The following is an 18,246-nucleotide window of genomic DNA, read 5'->3' on the forward strand; positions in this document are numbered from 1 at the left end:
CAGTCGCAGCGCTGGTCCTGGATCCGACTGGCGCTGCAGACCAGACCGCCAGCGCCAACTCTTGGCTGCGTCTGGCGTCCGCCCAACTAAAAACCTCCGGCCCAGAAGCCCAAACACCCCCACGGTACCAAAGCGCGGCAGTAGATATGTAACGTCCTTCCGGATTCGTTACGCGTTTGCTGTCGTTCTACACACGTGGTCTTTACGCTAGCTATGCTTCACGCGGCGTGGGAGGTCGCTCTGGACTCTGGAGATGCTCATATCACAATTCTCGATGGTATGCGCCCGCTTCTTGCTCTAGAGATACCTAATTTACTTGCATATATCACAATTCTCCATGAAATCCGCCGACTGGCTGATAGGTCGGATAACAGCTTGCAGGTTACCACCTCTTTCCGTTAGTCCTCTTCTTTCTTTCTTTCTTTCTTTCTATCTTTCTTTCTTTCTTTCTTTCTTTCTTTCTTTCTTTCTTTCTTCCTTCCAGCCTTCGGCAGCCAGCTTGGTCGCATGTATGCATGCTGGCGCTTGAGTGTTGTCACCGTGCCCATTTCATTGCCCTTCTCACCTATGCTAAGCTCTAGTGGGACGGGTAGAACGGGTGTCTGGCGCCTCCGAACTCCGACATGCGCAAGTGCGGGGTTGGTGTTGGTGTCCAAGGGCCAAACCATCCGCCAAGCGGGAGCCTACCTAAGCTTCAGTGCTTCGCCGTACGTAATTGCATTCGACGTTGCAGCTATCGGCAAGCCTTTCGGTGACCCTGGTTTTCACTCAGCCCACTGCCCGCTGCCACTGCTGCCTGCACGGTTTTCGGCCAAACTGCCACCGCGGATCGGTCGTTGACTCGGTAACGGTAGGTATGATCTAGAGAGGGGCAGCAATTCACGAGGATGCCGTATCTAGCCTTATGTATGGAGCACACAGCTCGTAGCCGATCTTTATCACGGGACGAGCAATACACTTTCCCCACCCTGACTACCAGGTACACGGTACACCGTGTACCCTACCAGGTCGCGGCAACCGCGGGGTCTGGTGTGCTCCTCTCACTGCTGCCTGCGGTGCTTCGGCCACACATATCGTGTCGGGCTTGAGCGATACATAGCGTGGTGAGGAAGGTTTCAGGGATGCCATTGGCACGGGAAAGTTTAGTGGTGGTGCGCATGTTGGGTCTTGGGTGCATACCGATCGGTTATCGCAACTGGGTGGCCGGTCGACGTATCTCGACAAGCAAACTTGGAGCCATGTAGATATGTAGATACATAGCCTACCGTTCATGAACACGGGAGGCGTCGGCCGGAAGGTAGCTTAGAGTACTCTACAAGCATAGGTCGGATGGCTGTCGAGCCGGTATGTATGCATAAGTTTAGCGGTGCTAAGCAAGTAGAACTTGTTTAGTTACCGCCACGCCCCGGCACGATAACTTTGGCCTTTGGCGCACAGGTAGTCCGTGGCTGCTATTTCGATTCCGGCCAGTGGCATCTTAGGGAACCGGTCCTAGTAGTATACGGCTAGATGACATGGAAACCAGTAGCATTCTGAAGACTGGTCGGTTATATATCGATGGGACCTGCCCCGACCGTGGGAAAGTACATAGCACAGCATCAACGTCAAGCGAGCGAGTAACAGCACCACATATCATCATCAACTTTAACGAATCAGCACACACACCACAACAATGGGACAAAACGATAACATCGAGGTCGATCCGACGCTGGTAATTATACCCCCCCCCATTCTTCTCGCTTCCCTCTCGCTCGTGTCCCTGCTGACGATGACCGCCTCCGCTGCAGCTCGAAGCCGACGGCTCCGACTACGCGTCTTCGGGATACGATACTAGCACGGCAAGCTTGAGCTCCAGGTGGATCGCATACCGGCTCCTGTCGATTCCCCTCGGCTCTAACGGTTTGCAGCGTCAATGAATACATCTTCGAGAACGGTAGCTGCTCTGTCACTCGCGGATGGGGTATGGGTATGAAGGCTAACGCCTTGTTCAGGACGGCGTTATCACGCATACTACGGCATGGAAAAGAACCTGATGCCGACGGACGAGGTTTGACTTCTCTTTCTTACCCCCCGCCCCCGTTCCGCCACGGCTAGGCTAACCCACCGCCTTACAGAAAGAACAAGACCGGTACTTTTCTGTTTCCTGCCCGCGGCCCGACCAACTGGGCGACGTAGGAACTAGCCGCTGAATCCTCTAGCATGGACCTCCACCACGAAATCATCCTCCTCCTCCTCGGCGGCGAGCTGCACAAAGCACCGATAAATCCGAACCCGCACAAGATCCTGGACGTGGGCACGGGCACGGGTATCTGGGCGATCGATATGGCGGATCGGTATCCGTCCGCGGAGGTGATAGGTGTTGACCTTAGGTGCGTGCTGCAGCCAGGGGATGGATGGATAGGGCAGAATGTGAGGAGTGGTGCTGACGGTTTTGGGGTGGATAGTCCGATTCAGCCGAGGTGGTATGTGTGATTGCGGTTGCAGGAGTGGGGACTGAGGACTGAGGACTGATGTGTACGCTGCGAGATAGGGTGCCGCCGAACTGGTATGTCATCCCCCCCTCCCGGTGATCATCGCCCGCGGACAGCCACTGATATCTGTTCAGTAATTTCGAGGTCGACGATGCCGAGCTGGAATGGACATATCCCTCCGTACGTGAAATCGTCGGCAGCTAGAAACCGGAGTCCGTGCTTACACCGACGCAGTGCAATTTCGATTTTATCCATTTCCGCAATGTAGCCCAAGGCATTACCAAATGGCCACAGGTGCTTTCAGAGGCCTTCCGGTGCGTCCCCCCCTTCCCCGACCTAGTACCACAACTATGCTTACCTCCCGCCCAGCTGCATGAAACCCGGCGCGTTCATTGAACTCTCCGAATCCGGCGGTGGGCACACCCCCCCGCACTCCTCTTCACTCCACTAACCCCGCACAGCCCAGCTCTACAGCGACGACGAGTCACTCCCGCCGTCCAACCCCGCGCGGCAATGGGGCGAGCGAATGACCGATGCGATGGCGGCCTCTGGCCGCCTCGCACCAGTGAAAGGCAGCCTCTCCTCCCGTCTCGAAGCGGCCGGCTTCGTGGACGTGCGCGAGTTCCAGTTGAAGCAGCCGTTCGGGCCGTGGGCGAAGTCGCAGGACCTCAAGAAGCTGGGGGTCATGCTCCTGCTCCAGGGAGAACAGGGATTCCATTCTTACGGGATGCTCGCATTCGTGAAGCTCCTCGGAATGGACCCCGCCGTTGCGGATAAATTGTGTAAGGACGCCATCATGGCCACGAAGAATAAACATACGCATGCGTATGCGGTTCAGTAAGTCGCCTGCTTGATACTAATCGCGAATGCGAACGCATGCTAACTGATGGTGCACAGTTACGTCGCGTACGGAAGGCGGCCGGAGGAGTAGCTGGTTGGCGCAGGTGGGTGCGGAAAATGGTAGCGTTGCGCATCGCATACAGAATACAAGGAAGGGCATGCGCGTGTTGTTTTTCTAGGTGCTCGGTTGGTGTCTCCATGTTGTTTTACGAACCGTAACGGTAGTGTAATTGAGCTTTGCATCGCGTTGAAACATTGATCGCGGCTGGATAGATTCTGCAAAGTGATATCGCATGCATGACTGTAAAATCGGTTACGTAACTCTACCTACCTACTCAATCTGACGAAATCACCCACCTCGTAGGTTGTCCGTCGAGCATAGCATAGGCTTTTCATCTTGCATCTTCAAGAACCGTCACCGCTTCCGTTCCGATTACTTTACCACACACAACGCATCTTACGGGTATCCCCCATACACATGAAACACGACCACGATGAACTACTAGAACTGGTATCAAGTCATTCTTCGGTGTAGGGGAGACGCTTAACGAGTAGAGTGATAGCTAGCTAGTAGCACGTATTTCGCAGAAACTCTTGCACTTCCCCCTGCGGAGGAGCATCAGCGAGTGATAGGTAGCCAGTCGACTGGCTGGGATCTGGGTGGGGGTGGTGGTGGTTCTAAGGGGTTTGGGCTGCCGCGAGAAGAGAAGAGAAGAGATTCCTTCGAGAAGGGTCGGTGAACTCATTGATACTCGTGAATCGCGAATTGTGGCGGGGGAAGATGAGTTTATATGGGGTGGTGGGCTTCTCGGTGGACTCGTTGATGCTGGTAAACCGTGAATCGTGAATCGTGGCGGGGAGAAATGGTGCTGCAGAGCGATGGGAGAGCTGTAACTGGGCGGAAGTAGGCAGCGACAGGAGGACGTAGAATCGGCGGGAGGAAGCGAATTGGGTTAGTTAGTAGGCAGCACCAGCATCGGCGGTCCAGCGGGGCCGTATTCTCTCTTAGTCGCCTGCTCCTGCTTCTGCTTCTCCTTCTTCTTCTTTCTATCATCATCCAAATAGACAACCACTCTCTCTCACGTACATACAAATAGTACATAACCGGCGTGGGTAGTGATCGAAGCGGAGGTTCGTGACTTGTGACTCGTGAGAACCCGATTTGACGAAGCGGGCCGGGGGTAGCCCAATCTAGTCATAACTTCCGCCAGGCTGTGGTGCTGGCTGCATCTCTCCGAGCACTCGTCAACGGCGTGGTGTTACTTCAACTTCGTGAGCGTCACTTCATTGGTTTCACAGGCCGTACAATACACGCCCGTGGAACCTCGCGGATACCTCCGCTTACGTGGATGAGGCGAGTGATACACTATGCAACCAATGACACTTCTTACATACTACCGATCGACGTCCGTCCGTCGTCCGACATTAGAAGTCTAGGATCGTGGGCCCGCTGCACTATTGATCCGTGGAGAGGACCTAGGTAGATTGAAGCCATATTGACACGCGGAGATACTCGAGGCGCAATCTAAGACCGTGCATTGATGCCGCATCCCATGTACCCGGGCGAATGCCGGTATGTCTGCATACGCTCGCCTCCACCACAACCAGAGTATTGAAAACCGAGATCGCGGTGGAAGGATGCATTTTTGATATACGTCCATTAATAATGGTAAATTCCAGGTCCAGGTCCAGGTCCAGTAGTTGCCGCATTTGTTGGTCCGTGCCGAGGCTCTCCACCAAAGGCGATACGACATCGGAGTGTCACAAGATTAGACCGTGCAAATAATCAGACCTCCAGTTTCGCTTTCCAATTCACATACAAGTCCCTTAACTCAAGTATCGCATGTCCCAAATTCCAATGCAAATCCCTTGACCGAAGTATAGCATGCCCCAATACCACCAGTTCATGGTATGATGGATTCAAGTCGACAAATGGTCAGCCCATGTTTTCCTGTTGGCCGGTCATCCACGACGGCTCGTTGGCGGTTGTCCGTTGGTGATGTCTCCCAGGACCGTAGTTGCCACTACATGGGCACGGTCAGTTCACGTCGCTGCAGAAGGATGTGATTTGTCTTACCAGCAGGCTGCCGTGCGGGTGTTGGTACTCTGCCTGCCAACTGGCGGTTTGTTCGACGTCTGTTGCGAGAAGTGCGAGCAGTCAAGGTATTGAAAACCAAGATGTGGCGTATGAACGGCGGATGATCTACTTTCTTTCTAATCGGTGCCGGTAGTTTGGCGATGGTGTTAGTGATGTTAGTGGTGTCGGTGGTGGTGGTCTTGGTGTTGGTGTTGGTGAGGAAGAAGAAGAAGGAAGAGAAGGAAGGAAGAGAAGTAGAATATGTGGGGGAAAAGAAGCAGCCCTAGGGCTAGTTGTCCTTCGGAGGGTCGAGTGATACCGCCTCTAGCCGGCAAAATGAACCTTCGAATAGCAAGAGTCACCCTCCACGCCATCCAGCAGCAACGGCGTCACATCGTGCTGGCCGGTACAGGGGTCTGCACCCCGGCCGGCCAGAGTGGGCAGGAAATTAGTGCGACGGTTCACCACAATCTAGACTCTAGATAGGCTGCATGAGAAATATACTGAAGATCTCTCTCTCTCTCTCTGCTGGGGGCGGCGGCGGCATGCACAGGTAGTCACTCGCTCCCGTGTGATAATCCGTGAGTGTGCAACTTCCAGTCCAGGGGAAGAACTTCTCGGAGCGCGCGGGATGGGCGGCTGACGGTACAGACTCGGGACTTGGTAACTAGCTAGCTAGTCGATTGTCGATAAGGTTGTTCCGAATCTAGAAATCCCCACAATCTGCAACGAATTGTATCTTGATTGCGGGGGAGGAGGCCGTACGTACTTACTCTACCTACATAAGGGCTGGCGCGGTCCCTACCTCTGAGACTTGACTGGTCGTTCACATGCGACGTCGCACCAAGATCGAAGGCCTAAGGCGGCAGATTCTGCCGTATACTCCTATTCAGAGCAGTTAGAACTCCAGTATCCACATATTGGCACTCTGGTGAGAATCAGTGAGATAAGTAGTGTACTTGTGCACTCGGGCAAACTTTTCCTTCGTCCGTATGCATACCACAAAAGTGCCCAATACGGTACCCAGAGTACCTATAATGCAAAGCCCGCCCGGGAAGATTTGGTGAGAAACGCCAGCAAACGCAGCGGAAGTGCAGGAACAAGCGAAAGGAAACTCATATGGCACAGCCGACCAGTAAGACTTTGCTGTGACATATGTACACTTGAAGTCCACATACCTACAGAGTCCGTCTGCCAGCTGGACTGACGGACATCCGCCCTTCGTGGCTTCGCCTGAGGTCTCCTGCCTTGATGTTGTGCTCGATGGTTGTTGGAGTCACTTGGAGTGACATACGTCCCTCGATGGCGATGGCGATGTTGGAACGGGCCATGTAGAGTATCGGCTATTGAGACTGGAATGGGCCATTCATACTGGCAAGAATCATCGAGACTGAAACGAGTCATTCAGCCTGGCAAGATCCATTGACACCAGCGAGCGAGTGATCTGCAGTGGTGACTGGTTATGCGGGGGCCCTTTGCCAATGCCTCCCTTGGCCAGGCGAGAAAGCAAGCGCACATAGAGGAGAGAGAGGAGATGGGGTGTTGGCCGTCGATTCGATAGATGATGATCTAGAAAGAAGAAGAAGAAGAAGCAGAAGACCCTGCCATGCCCGCCATGCCCACCAACGTTGATACCCACTATTAACCACATTCGTTTTCTCCCGCCGACAGGAGTCCTCCCTCACTTCCTCCTCTCTCCAACAGCTCCTCCGTCACTGTGCTACAGCGCCGTCGACCGCGCAGCAAGCCATCGAGCCAGACCGCTGGACGACCGCACAACATATGGGCGCTAGTGAGAGGGCCTAGGCTATAGGAAAGAGACATTCTCATAATCGAGACTGGAACGAGTGACGCGCAATGGTGACTAAAATCTTGGGTTCATTGGATCCTCGATGGAGCCATTCAGACACGCCAAAGTCTACTACTACATATAAACCATGGACAATCGCCCGTCCAGTAGCTATTTTCCCTTTCCACCCACCCAAGCCTCAAGGTCCTCATTATCATTGATGTGCCTACTCTACTTCAGTACTCTATGTACTGTAAGCCGCCGCCGCCGCCGCCTCCCGCGCGCCGGCGGAAACGCAGCCCGCTACTAACTAACTAGCGCGCAGAGCTCTCTGCTATCTACTATACTCTACATAAATGTGTGTAGAGTACCGCCAGCTAGGCAACCTCGGGCCGATACCTACTCTACCATACCTGCGGCTCCGTCGTGTCGGCCGCGAAAGTAAGCGAAAACGCGACATCCCCCGGATCGTGCCCCCGGATCATGCCCCCGGTAGGTCCGGTATGTCTGTAGCAGCCACACAGCCGTTTCCGTTTCCATTTCCATTTCCGTCAACCAGGAATTTGAGTTGATGGGGGGGGGGGGAAGGGGGGGAAGGGGGAGCGGGGGGAGCGGGAATGAGGGTTGCGCCCCCAGATTACCGTTTTTGGTGGCGTAAACTGTGGAATGTGGAGAGCGAGGCGAGAGACGAGCGGGGAGCGGGCTGCGGGGGTTTACATTTTTATATGTAGTTGCACGGGTACTCACCCAACACGTACGAGGTTGAAGGTACTCACGCCGCATACGAGCGGGGAGAACCGAGAGGCCGGCTGGCGAGATATCTAGATACCGGTACATCCCCGTGCCAGGGGGCGGCGAGTTAGCCGAAGTTCGAAGCTCGCCTTCACGTGTGCAGCGTCTCGATGGAAACAAGTCTGTCCGTCTGTCTGTTTATGTGGTTGCGTTGATGGCGCATCAAGTACTGGTACATACTACATAGGGGGAGTATCGGCATAGTGACCGGACGTCGCATCGTATTGCAGCCTGCAATATGCCTGCCTACTCTACATACTACGGCGGGGACGATCCCGCCTCGGTCGGCTTCTACCAGTTATAGGTAACCATGCTGTGCTCAAACAGACCGACAAGAATTGGCAAATGCCCTGATACATACCACACTTTTCAGGGCTACAGCCTACATACCTGTGCTAGTACCTATGTGACTATGTCCGTCCCGGCTGCGCGTCTCCTCCGTTCTCCGTTCCCCGTAACTAACCCCGTTCTCCGGTCTCCGTGAATGCATCAAGTATCAAGTATCAGATATGTAACTATCCCGCTGCTATGATATGTATCCCGCTGCTATATCCCATCCCATCTCATCCCATCCCGCTGCCATCTCAAGACTTATCCTTCCCCATGATCCATCTCTTCCATCCGCCCGGAAAAAGCAACTATAAAACTTCGCCCCCACTTTGGGGAGAAATTGTCTCTGAGCAATTGCAATAGCGGCTGCCTCAGGCTTCTATGAGAATCAACCAGGTAACTACCTACCCAGATATCTACCTGGGTAGTGGTGTATCCAGTAGAGAACGCCTCCTACGTAATACGACATTGTGCTTCGCGCGGAGAGGAGAGGAGAGGAGAGACGACTAACAAAACCCGAGGAGGAGGGATTCGAGAGTCGAGAACGGTGCGGGATACAGGATAAGATGGGGGGAAGCATAAGCCAGATGTAGCAGTAGTGAGTACATGGCATACATCGCGTCGATTGTCGTTCTCCGTTCCCCAGCAACTAATCCCGAGCTCGTCGATTACTGGTACATACCAATTATCACGTACCTATATAATATCTATGGACACTGCCGCCTCCAGCCGTCACAGCCCCGAATCCCGATCCCACACGTGAGAACCCCGTGGCAGAGCCCTGGATAGAAATAACCCACAGAACAATATCGCAGCAGCGATCCGGAAGCACACCATCTAGTATCTACCTGGTTACCTACCCACCTACCTATATACCTACCTACATAGTATATAGTTGACGATCAGGAGCACGCGCGTGGAGAACATCGAAGCTCAGGAACATCCGGACTCGGGAGTCGGAGCAACAGTGCGTTGTCAGGCATGTATGTGTGTGTACCTGAAACTCGGAACGCAGACTCAGGGACTCAGGGACTCAGGGACTCAGGGACTCAGGGACAACCTACATACTCTGCTTACCTACCGGTACGTGCCGGTAGATAGGTGTCTACTACCGGTATACATACCTCTTGTATGTACATGTACGTAAATGTAAGTCTCTTCACCGTTCACCGTGGAAACGGTTCGATTCCGGCGCTTAGCTGCTTATCAACACGTTTGTATGTATGTATGTACATAGCGGATGTATTGTACCTACATAGACTACCGGTTTTGCGTTCATTTCAGTGGGGACATGCAGGGGAGTTACATACATGTGTATGTAGTATGTACGGCCGACCCTGCGTCGCATCGCGTCGCGTTTCTGTAGGGTGAGGATCAGGGTCGCTTTGGATTGAATTGGCTTGGAGGTTTCTTTCTCGGACGGAGGGAAAGGGGAGCTACCTATATGTACTTATAGTATGATCCTGTGGTCATGATGCTGTGCACCCGTGGTCACTGGGTGAGCTAAAAATAAGGATTATTCAAACTTCATCACAGAGCACAGAAGAAGAAGAAGAGGACTTATGAAGAAGAACGAGGATTGGGGGGCCGAATACGAGCGGGGTGGGGCGGGATGGGGACGGAAGAGCGTCGGAAAGCGAGTCTGCGACGAACATGGAACACTCACTGATCTCAAGCACTCACGGGACGGGGACGGATTCGCTGGAAATCCCTCACCGCGCCGGAATGTGTGATCGGACCATCGGGGTGATGCGCGCTATGTATGTACCATGTGTACTTGTACATACACCGCCCTGCCCTGCCCAGGCGGGTTGGTGAGTTACAGAGCTATCGGGATCCCGGTTGCATGCATGCTCTCCATGGTCCATAACGTTTCCCCCCCTCCGAACTCTCCGACATCTTATGTACATATGTACATGCTCCCGACCTTCACACGAGGTATGTATCTTATCGGAGTGGACCTGCGCATGTGGCGTGAGCGAGATTTCGGTAAAGCACGATCGCTGGGATTGAAGGGGGGGCGGATGACTGAACACCAAATTTGCCGGCTAGTTGGGTGGATGATGGGGAACAGATGAACTCTGACCGGCGCTGAGGGAAGAGAGATGGGACGGCAAGAGTGCAATTGCCGTGCCGACTTCTTTTGGGAGAGGTTGCAATCCATTCCGGTTAGGTGGATGGAGAGAGATGGATCGCCAAGATCCGGGAAGTTCCTCCTCATCCTCATCCTCCTCCACCCGGCTAAAGTTGATCGTTGCGAGAGGGGAGTGGATTCGGATGGACTAGGCCGAATTTCGGATGGTGTCGTTACTATAGTAGTGGTACTATACGGCGCTATAGTGGTTGTAGAAACCCTGGGTTTGCCAGAAGAGTGGGAATGATCAGACGCACTCGATAGGGCAGTTGATCTCACGAAAGTGCGAGCTGAAGACACACACAACCCCTTGCGCATGGTTGGAGTGAAGATGCACAATCAGGGATCACCCGCCCTCTCAGTGCGACGCGGCTATGTCTGCAGATCTCATTGTTCGAGTTTTCGGCTAACGACATTGCGAGTGTTGCTCCGTGCAGCATCAGCAGCAGCAACAACGGCCAGGCAGCGACCACCCCTCCAGGGAACCATATATGCTGGCCTCTGCCTCGCGCGCCTTCAGCCTATCTGACATGGCCCACACAATCCGACGTCGACAAGCGGTGGCATCACGATAAGAATCGATGGCAGTTCTTCCGTCACCAACAACAGTCGGCACGGACGGGTGGACGGCACCCACCGGCGTGGCCGCCCTGCTCGGGGTCGCCCAAGGCCAGGCCGCCGGACTAGCACCGTTCCCTTCAGGCTTCATCCCGCCAAACTTCTACCCCAACTACGTACCGGCTCACCGAGGTCCCACGATGGTGCTGGTCTGCAGCATCTCGATGGCGCTCGCATTCTTGGTCGCCGTGGCAAGGCTGGTGACGAGGAAGGTCGCCGCCGGGAAGCTGGGCCTCGACGACTGGATGATCGTCCCCGCTACGCTGTTCTGCATGGGCTTGACCACCGAGAACATCTTGGCTGCTACCGGCGGAGGCCTGGGGAAACACGCCTGGGACATGACATATTCTGAAGCGGTCGTAGGGGTACAGGTAAAGGGCACGCCCCCTCCCCGCCTCACCCATCCGAACGAGCCACTAACACGCGCGTGTCTCCGTATGTAGGTGTTCATCACGCACCTGCTCCTTTACAGTATGTGCATATTCTTCGTCAAGCTCTCGGTGCTCTTCTTCGTCAGCCGGCTCGCGAGCCCCACCGGGCTCATCCGCTGGGTCGTCAACTTCCTATTCGCCTTCCACATCGCCTTTATCGTCGGCTTCGTATTCGCAGCGACATTCCAGTGCGCGCCCGTCGGCGCCGGCTTCGATCTCTCGCTGCGCTTCCACCCGGCGACGAAATGCCGTGACTACACGGCCTTCTACTGGATCACCACCTCGATCCACACCGCCTCCGACATCGCCTCGCTGGCACTGCCGATATGCCTCGTCGTCGGCTTGCAGATGACATGGCAGAAGAAGGCGGTGGTGATCTTCATGTTCAATCTCGGCGGGCTGGCATGTCTCTGCTCCACAGTGCGAATGGGCTACATCGGCAAATTCGCCAATTCCTACGAGCCCTCATGTACACCCCCCCTCCCCCGCGCACTTCACGCATAACTAGTTACTAACCCCTCCTTTTCCAGGGGACGCATTCGACCCCTCGCTGTGGGGCCAGCTCGAAGCCACAATCAGCATCACCACCGTGTCCCTGCCGGCGCTGAAAGTCCTGTTTGCGCGCGTCATACCAGGGTTGCTCACCGAAGCGACGAGCGGCGCCAGCGACTCGGCGGGTAGATCCCGGAAGCGCGACTCGCTGTACGATCTGTTCCGGCGGGGGAGCCAGCTTCAGCAACAGGCGCAGGTGTCGCGGACGACGAGTATTACCACGCACACACTAGTGGAGGAGGAGGAGGAGGAGGGGGGGGGGCAGAAAGGAGACGGGGAGGATGACGAGGTGCGAACACTACCGCTGCCACCAAAGAAAAGGATCTCGACTGGTGGGGGAGGCGCGACGAATAGGGGCGGGTTTGGGAGCGATGTCGCCCTGGTGGGCGTCATCACCGAGAAGTTTACGGAGGCTATAGATCTCTCGCCAATGCCGCCACGAAGGGTGGTCAGTACGTCGTCGCATAGGGTTTCCTTTGGCGATAATTAGTGGAGTTTTACGAATGCAGCGCTGTTACATGACTTCTCGTGATGCGCGCCGTTTCTTCATTGATGCAAAGTTCCATCTGTGTGTTCTGTCTTCTCTCTTGATCTTAGGATCTGGCGTAGCTAGGAGTACTTTTCTGGGGGGTGGGGGGCGTTCGAATCGGGGTACGATAACATGATGCCCAACTAGGTTGTCCACTATTGGGCTTAGTTAACCATGGCCATCTCTACGGCGTTCTCCGACACTACCTTCACTACTGTAATGAAGCTTCCGATCCCCCCGCCGCCCACAGCAGACCCGAGGAACCAAGGACCCTCTAGAGTAGCGACCAGAAGGAGATCCAGAAACACCAAGCCAGCCCCCACCCGCAACGTAATGAAGCACAGCACATCATGCGACTCCGCAAAACGAATCATCAACTGGCATTCACCGCCAAGCGCGGTCCACCTGCTCTACTCTGGGTGGTTATGCACTTCTTGGTTAGCCATATGCATCTCCAGAATCTATCTAGGTAGCTGAGAGCGCCAGCACGAGCGCGGGAACTCACTCATTCACGCATGTCTCACAAGTAACAAGAAGCTATTCATTTGCCGAACATGCAATCAAATCAAACTCGACCGCACCACGGAAACTTCCATCCATCGTCTCGACTGAGTGAATGTTGGAACTATCTACCCTACTAACTAGTGTAGACTCATTTGACTTGCTCGAACGAACCAGAGCAGATAGCGCGAGTGGGTTGGTTCGAGTTCTGTTCGTGGCCCCCATGGCGATGTCTCACTATGCACAGCTAGTATCTATGGTACGGCGCCCGCATCCCGCATCTTGGATTCTTGGCTGGCCGATCTTGAGATGAAGATGGGGATGGGGATGGTGGATGCGGGGAGGTGATGTGGGGAGAACGAGAGGGGGAGGGGGAGGTCCGACGCCGCTCGCTAGTCGCGACTCGCGACTGTTATATCGAGTATCTAGAGTAGAGTAGAGTGCAAACGGCTGTGGCGTGCCTGGTTGGACAGCGAGCTTCTCGCACCTCGGTCTCACGAGGGTGGGAAATGTTCCTTCTTCGAAGACTAGTAGTGCGGTCGCCGTACAATAGTCTGGAAGCGCTGTATGCGAAATGCTACCTAGTAAAATCGACAGTCTCTTCATCAACATGCGCGATTCCCGTTACCTCCAGACACTCGGAGATTGTCGGTTTCCCGCCGGAAGCGGTGCGGAGCAAGATCGAGTCGAGAGTCGAGAGTCGAGAAGTCTCCGCTCGCGCATGCATCGTTAAACCTTCATCGCGGTCGACACGTGATATCAACTAGCACATGATGATGATGGAGTAGGTAGCGCGGATGATCTCGCGGTCGGATCACCGGCGATCGTTCGGCTCCCTCACCCCTCCCCCCCTCCCCCCCCTCCCCCCCTTCCCCGCCGACCTCGGATGCATGGCAACCACTCATCCAGCGGGTAACTATAATATGGCGTGATACGGATATCGCAGCCGAGACAACCCGCTGTTTCTCTTTCTGATTCTGATTCTGTTCCTGATTCTGTTTCTCGGTCGATGCTCGGTCGATGCTCGGAGCGTCCGGTACTCCGAGACACGTGGGGCCGCCGGGTTAGGGCATTCGGATCGGGAGAAACGGTAAGTAGTGCTACGAATTGAGAGACGCTCGACAGGTACATACGAGAATATCTGTTGGTTGATAATGTCAGATGTGTTGAACAATAGACCGGTCCGACAAGATGAACAGAAAAGCAGCAACAGAAAACATTTTAACGTTCAACGACCGCATCGGGTCTGCCCGCCATCACACCTTAGTTCCACCATACCGCCGCTCGCCGCAACACAGAGGCGTCAAGACGCTCGCTCTACCTTACTATTCACACTGGAGAGCTCTGGCTGGCTAGAGTACGTACATTGAGTGCGAGAATCTTCTTTTGTTTAATCATCATTGCATTCGTCCTTAGTACCTAGATCATAGCAGATTACATGTCCTTTTCCACCCGGATGTCACCGACCGCTGACCGTGAGCTCCCTATTGACCTCCGCCCTGCCCTCCCGATTTAGTGCGTGAACCTGCAAGGACAGAGAAAAAATCGGAGGTGGCCGGGTGTTGCGAGTGATATAATGTGAATCACTCGCAAACATCACACTTCTTCAGGGATTTCGCGGATTCGAGGGGTGCGGCTCTGTCGACTTACACGCGACGCACATAGAGATCTACCGGTAGGATTCCACAACTACTCTCACTACATACTCTGGAGAAAGGGTTGCATACTGACGTAGCCCGGCAAAGGGAACGGCGTAAATGAAGAATGATGAAGAAGTTGAGGTTCTAGATATTCAACTCCGAAGAGCCGTTCTGCTGCTATGTACCTCCTATCGATGGGCGGTGCGGAAGTACCATCGTACGGACAGGAGGTAGAGAGAAGGAAGCAAGAGATTATACAGCGAGAAAACAAGAAATGCAGTACTATATTGGACGACACCTGTCCTCCCAAATCCCAAGCCTTCCCTTCCCTCATTGCGTGTAACCGCTGCGTATACCATCACAATGTCCATTGCGAATGGCCATTGCGAATGGTCATTGCGTATCCTACTTTTCCCAAATTACGTGTCCTGGCTTTTGAGTTCGCCAGGCTGTGACGACGTAACTTTCTTCACCTCCATCGTTCGGTATCACCCAATCCGACTACCCGCTTCTCCTATCTTATCTGCTTCCTTATCCATCCTACGTATCGCTGCTCTCATGGTGAGAGTGCGTGAACTCGTAAGGATCAGGAAAAATGTGAGGTAGACAAGATTTCCGACATATCGCGTGATTCACTGATAAACGGCACGCTTCTCCACGGGCTTCGCGGATTCGAGGGGCGCGGCTCTGGCGACTTTCACGCGACAAACTTAAAGATCTATGATAGACTACTGCTAGGGTTCGATAACTACTCCTACTACTGTAAGACTGAACGGCCGTTCGCACGAAGTGACGAAACGGGTTGATATGTATGACCGGCGTGTCTGGTTCTGTATCCCAAGCGGGTTCGTACGTCTTCCTGTAACTGCGAATATAGTGAGCTCGCAAAGCTCCGATCTCCCAGTCCTTTGCGTCTGCCAGTAGGTATGGTACCGATCACCTCGCTGTCGATTGTCCGGACTCCTCCGGGTACGGACTCCTGAGTCCTGAGCGTCCAGCCACGCAGGAACCTTGAGGGAGGCAAAGCCGGATCACGAGCTCTCGAGTCTCGACTAGAGGCCCACTCGAATACTCGCTGGGAGCTCTGACGTCGCCGCGATGTCTCGCTGACGGGACTCGAGAGGAGGAGAGATAGTTTTGCGAGCTGTTAGTGTGCCAACACTCCTACAGGCTGGAGGCGGGATCTAGAAGAAAGCACACACAGTGGCACAGAGGAAGGAGAAGACGTGAGGGTTGATCGTCTGTGCGGATGATGATGATGGTGATGATGATGAAAAGAAGAAGCAGAAGGAGAAGAAGTAGGAGTAGAAGCAGACGCAGACGGCTATGAGATCATACGGCCCCGCTGGACCACCCAGCGCTGGTGCTGCCACTAATAATTATAACCCCATTCGCTTCCTCCCGCAAATACGTCCTCCTCCCGCAGCCTCCTTCCGCCGACAGCTCTCCCATCGCTTTACAATAATAGTGTGAAGAAAAGGAAACGATTCACTGCAAGCGGTGGTTGTGGTGTCGTGATACCCGTGCTCGCCACCGGTGAGACTACACGCAACGATGTCTATCGATTCGAAATCTATCTAACAAGAACCCGCTCTAGAGTAAACCTTCGGCTCCGCCCCGAGGCTGCCAAGCTCGCATGACAAAGACTAAGACAAAGACAGCCGCATCGCCACAGTAGCAGCCACGGTGGTAGCCACGGTGTGGCTCCGCCACACTATGTACCCCGAGAAAAGGTGGCGTGCGAAGATCACGTGAAAACTTTTTTTGGCACTGAGGTCCCCGCTTCGTTCCGAACCTGCCCGACGGCAATTTCCGAACACATGGCTTTCGGAACGAGATATCATAATGTTATGTATAAGAAAAATTACGACGGACAAGAACATGCGAGAGAGAGAGTACATCAATTTATTGTCGCATGCAGCCTTACTACTCGCAGACTATGGCGACCACCAACTTCCCAACCTTTCCTGCCAGCTCCGCGGGGTCGAGAGAAAGCTCTATTATACCACCACGGCCCGATGCTGCGCCGCTGTCTTGGAGAAGAACTGAATGCACTAGGCATTGTATTAACTCATCATATATCACGCCTTCAATCATCCGCCGCGATATGTTTAGGGATACGAAGAATAAATCGTATCACGAGGCGCCACGTTCGGAATCAGAGTAACCACGGCTGTAGCCTGTCCCTCTCCGAGCTTGTGGGTGTCCTCTTATCCCTCTTATCCTCCAAGGTCTCCATCGAAGTATCCTCAGCACTGTATCCGACAGGGCTGGCGCGCGGTGGCGAGTCATGCTGCTCAATTGTTCGTGGCCACTCCCTGGAACAAGCTTCCGCCGGCTGGACGACCTCTGGATCTAGTTAGGGTGTTCGGTTGGAGACTTGAACCTGAGCTTGTGCGTCCTCTTGGATCCTGTATGTAGCTCGTGAGAGACGTGTAGCGCGGGAGGATGCATCCCGCGACACCCCGTGACATGAGCCAGTAAGGTGTCTTCCTGCACGTTGACAGCCTCTCTCGCTCAATATTCTTTCCCATGACTTCCGTCGTTATATCTCTCTACTTGAGGTTCTCTTGCGAGACGAAAATAATCAGAAGTATAGAGTGAGAAGCACTGGGAATAGTATGAGTGGAGTTCGTGGATCCGGTCGGAGGTACGATGGAACGGGATGTAGGTAGTCGACAGAGCCGTTCGCAATCTCGTAAAACGTAGGGGCATAGTTGTTGAGCGGAAGTCGGGGATCGCAATCGAGCGCTGGAACTGTAAGCGGATGTCAAAGAAGATGCGACGAAGAAAGGGTAGAGCGTTCCGGATCTCAGGTGTCCACCTATTCATCATCCTCGGACGAAAACAGATGGGCCCCGCCGTTTCCTCATCCTGCCCTGACCCTTTACTAGAACCAAAGAAACGGGTATCACAAGGTCCAGCTTGCATGCTGCGCTGTTCATTCAGCAATGTTTCGATTGTTGCTGTGGCGGGATGGTGTAGTACGCGGTGGCAAAGGAGAGACTTGGGACACACTCCCAGTAGCTCCAACGAGCATCGCGACAGCAACAACGACCTCCCTCAGACCCTCCACTGCGATGAAACACTACTCCCTTGCCGTCTCGGCGGACAAGAAACGGGCGATGACATTGACAAGAGCGTGATCTTACGGTCGGCGACAACGTGGGCTTGCGCGACCGTGCCATCACTGCAGATGGAGTAGTTATGCTCGAACATTCGGCGACGGCCGGGTAGAGTTGGCAACGATGGATCTCATTCAATCGGGCTTGAAGATCTTCGACGATCTTGGTAGGCGATTTGGTGACTGTTTAGGGGTGGCGGAGGAACGATGTCGCGGGCGACTGGGAGAGGCACCGTGAACAGCGGGGCGAGCTGTATATCTTTCCGACGTAATGTTCACGTATGCGAACGCGGCTGCTAGAAGAGAACATGGCGCTGAGGCTGAGACGGCGAAGCTTTGGAACCGAGTCCGAAGATCCGGGGATGGGTGGGGTTGTTTGTCGAGGGGTCGAGGGGTCAAGCTGGAGCCTCATGTCGCG

General features: G+C 54.3%; 6 protein-coding genes across 6 annotated transcripts; 3 read left to right on the forward strand and 3 right to left on the reverse strand.

Annotated features, from left to right (window-relative positions):
- The first annotated feature begins 473 nt into the window (after positions 1 to 473).
- Positions 474 to 943, forward strand: BZA05DRAFT_388893 (uncharacterized protein). The gene has a single exon (XM_051482713.1). The coding sequence runs from the start codon at positions 508 to 510 to the stop codon at positions 838 to 840; it is 333 nt and encodes a 110-aa protein (XP_051342658.1). The 5' UTR covers positions 474 to 507; the 3' UTR covers positions 841 to 943.
- On the reverse strand, positions 924 to 1,581 carry BZA05DRAFT_388894 (uncharacterized protein). Its single transcript, XM_051482714.1, has one exon. The coding sequence runs from the start codon at positions 1,270 to 1,272 to the stop codon at positions 973 to 975; it is 300 nt and encodes a 99-aa protein (XP_051342659.1). The 5' UTR covers positions 1,273 to 1,581; the 3' UTR covers positions 924 to 972.
- On the forward strand, positions 1,582 to 3,566 carry BZA05DRAFT_388898 (S-adenosyl-L-methionine-dependent methyltransferase). Its single transcript, XM_051482715.1, has 13 exons — positions 1,582 to 1,711; positions 1,788 to 1,855; positions 1,908 to 1,933; positions 1,992 to 2,047; positions 2,115 to 2,128; positions 2,199 to 2,369; positions 2,445 to 2,462; positions 2,531 to 2,545; positions 2,606 to 2,651; positions 2,706 to 2,785; positions 2,841 to 2,884; positions 2,933 to 3,308; positions 3,369 to 3,566. Exons 1-13 carry the CDS (start codon positions 1,673 to 1,675, stop codon positions 3,400 to 3,402), a joined length of 987 nt encoding a protein of 328 aa, XP_051342660.1. The 5' UTR covers positions 1,582 to 1,672; the 3' UTR covers positions 3,403 to 3,566.
- Positions 3,567 to 10,951: 7,385 nt separating this feature from the next.
- On the forward strand, positions 10,952 to 12,941 carry BZA05DRAFT_471581 (uncharacterized protein). Its single transcript, XM_051487970.1, has 3 exons — positions 10,952 to 11,422; positions 11,495 to 11,951; positions 12,013 to 12,941. The coding sequence occupies exons 1-3, from the start codon at positions 11,015 to 11,017 to the stop codon at positions 12,522 to 12,524; spliced, it is 1,377 nt and encodes a 458-aa protein (XP_051342661.1). The 5' UTR covers positions 10,952 to 11,014; the 3' UTR covers positions 12,525 to 12,941.
- Positions 12,293 to 12,941, reverse strand: BZA05DRAFT_388912 (uncharacterized protein; the record flags this gene model as incomplete). Its single annotated transcript, XM_051482716.1, has 1 exon — positions 12,293 to 12,941. A coding segment is annotated over exon 1 (206 nt), but the record flags the coding sequence as incomplete, so codon positions are not given.
- Positions 12,942 to 17,144: 4,203 nt separating this feature from the next.
- Positions 17,145 to 17,995, reverse strand: BZA05DRAFT_203928 (uncharacterized protein). Its single transcript, XM_051479527.1, has 2 exons — positions 17,693 to 17,995; positions 17,145 to 17,636 (listed from the first exon to the last, which is right to left on the reverse strand). Exons 1-2 carry the CDS (start codon positions 17,890 to 17,892, stop codon positions 17,222 to 17,224), a joined length of 615 nt encoding a protein of 204 aa, XP_051342663.1. The 5' UTR covers positions 17,893 to 17,995; the 3' UTR covers positions 17,145 to 17,221.
- Positions 17,996 to 18,246: the final 251 nt, after the last annotated feature.

Source organism: Tricharina praecox (genome assembly GCF_024521635.1).
Source record: "Tricharina praecox strain CBS 144465 chromosome Unknown BZA05scaffold_4, whole genome shotgun sequence".
Taxonomy (NCBI): domain Eukaryota; kingdom Fungi; phylum Ascomycota; class Pezizomycetes; order Pezizales; family Pyronemataceae; genus Tricharina; species Tricharina praecox.